At 42.5% G+C, this 3,949-nt stretch overlaps 1 protein-coding gene across 1 annotated transcript; it reads left to right on the forward strand.

Annotated features, from left to right (window-relative positions):
* The first annotated feature begins 391 nt into the window (after positions 1 to 391).
* LOC138619908 (platelet-derived growth factor receptor-like protein) lies at positions 392 to 3,168 on the forward strand. Its single transcript, XM_069696714.1, has 7 exons — positions 392 to 597; positions 803 to 954; positions 1,044 to 1,186; positions 1,314 to 1,465; positions 1,613 to 1,906; positions 2,339 to 2,478; positions 2,662 to 3,168. Exons 1-7 carry the CDS (start codon positions 516 to 518, stop codon positions 2,866 to 2,868), a joined length of 1,170 nt encoding a protein of 389 aa, XP_069552815.1. The 5' UTR covers positions 392 to 515; the 3' UTR covers positions 2,869 to 3,168.
* The last annotated feature ends 781 nt before the right edge of the window (positions 3,169 to 3,949 follow it).

A 3,949-nucleotide genomic window follows, 5' to 3' on the forward strand; every position in this document is an offset into this window, starting at 1 on the left:
AAATTTAAAGGTTGCATGCTGTTCACAGACTAGACATAATTTTAACATATTTTAATGTGTGATTTTGAACTTTTTATAAAAGTTAGTGAACACTGTTTCAATTTACAGTTTAAGTGGGACATAAGGTTTATTAGACACCACCAAATGCTTTCAATAACGTTGCCACAGCCCTTCTACAGGCCGTGTTTCATGCTGCTAGCACACTTCCAGTCCAGCAGCTAAGCAAACAGGCTGTGCGATTTCAGATGGAGGGGCCTCAATCTCTGGACCCTCATTGGTCCGGACAGGCTTGAAAGCCTCCATTGAGCCACTCAGGAGGAATTTGGGTTACTAATGCCACTCTCAGGAGGAGGAATTTATATGATTCTGGTAAACAGCTGACCGCTCACTTTGCAAGCTCTGCCCTCCTCCTCTCTTCTCTCCTGTTTTTGCCGTCCCTCCTTTTGGTTTCTGCAGTGCGTTGAACTGCATTAACTAACAATCCACTCACCAATTTGATAATCTGCTGATCAATCATGCCTTTGGTGAGCTTGTTTGGGTGGAAGTGGAGGCTGGTGCTGAGTGCTCTCCTTTTTTGTGCTGTAATCTTCGAGTTAGGTAAGTGACTTTCTTCCCTCGCTGTGCAGTTTTGTGAACATGTTTTCCTAGAAGGGAACATTTCTCTGGGCTTAATGTGTGACATGGCTGACTCCACAAGTTCTCATTTGATGACATGATACCTTTACCATATGTGGCAGTCTTATTTACATGTGCTACTGATGCATGATGTACTCTGTGACCTGTGTATCTTAATGTCAAAAAGATGCTCAAGAACAGAGGACCACTCCAGGGAGGACAGCCAAACCAAGCAAACCCAAACTTGGGAAATCAACAAACAAAGGGGTCAGAGCTGTGATGGCCAAACCCAAGATGAAAGCAACACCTGCAGCCCAGGCACAGACCTTCCTCACACAGGTACTACATCATTGTAGGTATGGGAATGTCCATGACTGCATCTGTTAGTGTTTTTGTATGACTATGATTTTTGTATCCAACACATAAAGGTGTTAAACAGAGGTAAGTTTAAGAAGGTGGGAGAGACCATAAGTGTGCAGTCAGGAGACACTCTGGAGCTGAGATGCAGAGGCAAACCTGTGCAGTGGAGCGTCCCGCCATACCTGGAGGAGGACGATGATGGGAGGCTCAGGTAAACTTTACAGTCTGTAAATCTTTCCTATGCATCATGTTAAGTTTATTGTTCAAAAGACAGAATGAAAAAACATTGGAGAGTCTTGTGTGTTTTTTTTTGACTTTTTTCTGTTTTGGCTGTGCAGTATGGTCCAACACGAGCGATACGGCTCTCTGACATTAGTCAACACTACCGGTGCAGATACAGGGGGGTACACCTGTTATCCAATGTACTGTGAAGACACAGACTGCAGAAAGGAGTACAACAAAGCAGTCAAAGTCTTTGTCTTCTTTCCTGGTATGATAAATAAACTTTTATTGATGCTTACACATGCACTTCCCCCACGTGCAGGTTTTATTTTTACCACTGGCTTGATAGGAATCCTTTTTTACTTCCACATAATCTTATCGTCAATATTCCATATCTTCTCGCTGTACCAACCAGACCCGCAAGAACTATTTGTTCCATCATCTGATTACTACGAGGTGATTCAGCTGAGAACCAACTGGCCGACCATCCTCCCCTGCCAGGTGACATCGCCTGAGGCTAAAGTGTCTCTGCACCGTGAGTTCCCACCGGTGGAGGTGGCGGTGGACGGGACGGAGATCTCCTTCAATGTGAAGAAGGGCTTCACCATCCACAGACCTCGGCCTTATCACGCCGGAGCCTTGTACTGTGTAGCCAGTCTCGGCAACCTGAGGCAGAGCTCCACCAAGTACATGCTCATCTATGTTAACTGTGAGTGTTGCCAAAAAGTTGTCCTTTCCCTTATGAGGGTGTGTAGACGATCCCAGATGCATTAGACACAAGGCAGGGAGAAACAATGGACAGGTAGACAAACCAACACAGAGCTGAAGAATGCAGACAATCAATCACATGTTAATCAGTAATGACTCGCATAACCACTCACAAAGTTATTCACCAAGCTTGTTCCAGCTTCTCTGATGGGAGGTTTTGCTTTTTTTCTTACATGATAAATACTTCCACTTTGGCTTTTTGACTCTTAAAACAAAACAATCAACTGGCAGTGATAACACTTTAACTGACCATATCAGATCTCAAGTTGGTGAGCAACTTACCAACAACTTCTCTAACCCACAGCTTCACACTTCAACTGACATTTTCTTCCTTTATATTCACTTGGCAGTAATACTCCTCATTTGCCCTCAGATCCCATGGCTCCTCCTGCTCCAGTGATCCAGGCGTCGTCGAGCTCAGTGGTTGTGGGGGAGAACTTGCTTGTGAGCTGCACTGTGATGGGAGAACAAGACACGTTCATAGAGTTCAACTGGGAATACCCTGGACAGCAGGTCAGCTGGCAGATATCTTCATATTTATCTTTTTAGCTACTTCGTTATAAGTTAGCATTTAACCTACAGTATGATAATGCGTTGCTCGCCTGTAAGCTTCAAACTTGAGGGCTTACTGCAAACGGGGAGCTGTTTCTCCTATGCTCTATATATGTGCTTATTTCTCGCCTGTGCCGGTTGCAGATCGGGAGGCCTCTGTACACACAGGAGACCATCAGTGCAGTCAGCGCAGGAGCAGCTCGACAGCAGTCCCAGTCTGTTCTCCTAGTGGACGAGGTGAGAGACGTGGACCAGGGAATGTACACCTGCACTGCTCACAACCTGCAGGGAGCCAAATCTGTGTCCACCACCATTAAAGTGGTCCCCAAAGGCAAACCTAAGAAACCATGAGTGAGACGCACAGCTGGATGACATGACTAAGAGAGAGAGAGTGTGGAGATCAGGTATCGCACTTTGCTTTAATAGGATCTTATCAGTGAAACATGAATCACAACAATCTCACCTACGAGTGATCAGAGTCTACTGAAGCATTAAAATGATAACAGAAGTTTGGTTGTGTAGTTGAATTTATGTAAATTGTTTAAGCTTGGATATTAAAAGTTTTACATACACACACCGTTGCATGTCTGTCTCTTCATATTTATGATCACCCTGTCAAAGATGAACATGAAAAAAAACATGTACAAATAAACTGTAGGTGATGATTATAAGTCGTGTGTTTATCATTAAAATTTTTGTTGTAATATTTTGTTCCCAAACTGAAATCATTATGTAGTTGTGTGATAAATCCAACTTTGTGACATTAAGGGCAATTAATGAGATAATAAGTTGCAATTTTGGCAAAAAAAAATCATCTCAAAATCATCTCACAGAATCTCTTTTGATTCTCTCAAAAAGTTTGCTTGATTTATTTTGTGAGGGAGCATTATTATTTCCCAGAGTCCCACTGACCAACCTGCACTCTTATGCTGGTATAAAGCATAGATAGATAGATAGATAGATAGATAGATAGATAGATAGATAGATAGATAGATAGATAGATAGATAGATAGATAGATAGATAGATAGATAGATAGATAGATAGATAGATAGATAGATAGATAGATAGATAGATAGATAGATAGATAGATAGATAGATAGATAGATAGATAGATAGATAGATAGATAGATAGATAGATAGATAGATAGATAGATAGATAGATAGATAGATAGATAGATAGATAGATAGATAGATAGATAGATAGACAGACTTTATTGATCTTTGTTGGTCCTTAGATGATGTTGTATTTGAGTGCTGCAAATTCCCTTACAAATTTGCATTGAATCAAATTACCCCTGAACCGTGGGCTTGTTTGGCCCTTGGGGTGCTCCGGTCGGTAGATGGCGCTGTCCCTCTTCAGCCTTCTAAGTGTGTCAGTCCAGTTACCGGGGGACAGGCGCATGTCTCCCTGCCTGCCTCTCTCGTTTCCTC

The sequence above is a fragment of the Brachyistius frenatus genome, unplaced genomic scaffold, assembly GCF_029030835.1.
Source record: "Brachyistius frenatus isolate BFR_SWC_R1_liver_20210118 unplaced genomic scaffold, ASM2903083v1 Contig_22, whole genome shotgun sequence".
Lineage (NCBI taxonomy): Eukaryota > Metazoa > Chordata > Actinopteri > Embiotocidae > Brachyistius > Brachyistius frenatus.

Excerpts from the sequence above, each read along its gene's own strand:
- LOC138619908 (XM_069696714.1), top strand. The coding sequence starts at position 516 with ATGCCTTTGGTGAGCTTGTTTGGGTGGAAGTGGAGGCTGGTGCTGAGT. Across the intron at positions 955-1,043 it reads CACAGACCTTCCTCACACAG|GTGTTAAACAGAGGTAAGTT; the intron begins GTACTACATCAT and ends CAACACATAAAG. Across the intron at positions 1,466-1,612 it reads AGTCTTTGTCTTCTTTCCTG|ACCCGCAAGAACTATTTGTT; the intron begins GTATGATAAATA and ends TGTACCAACCAG.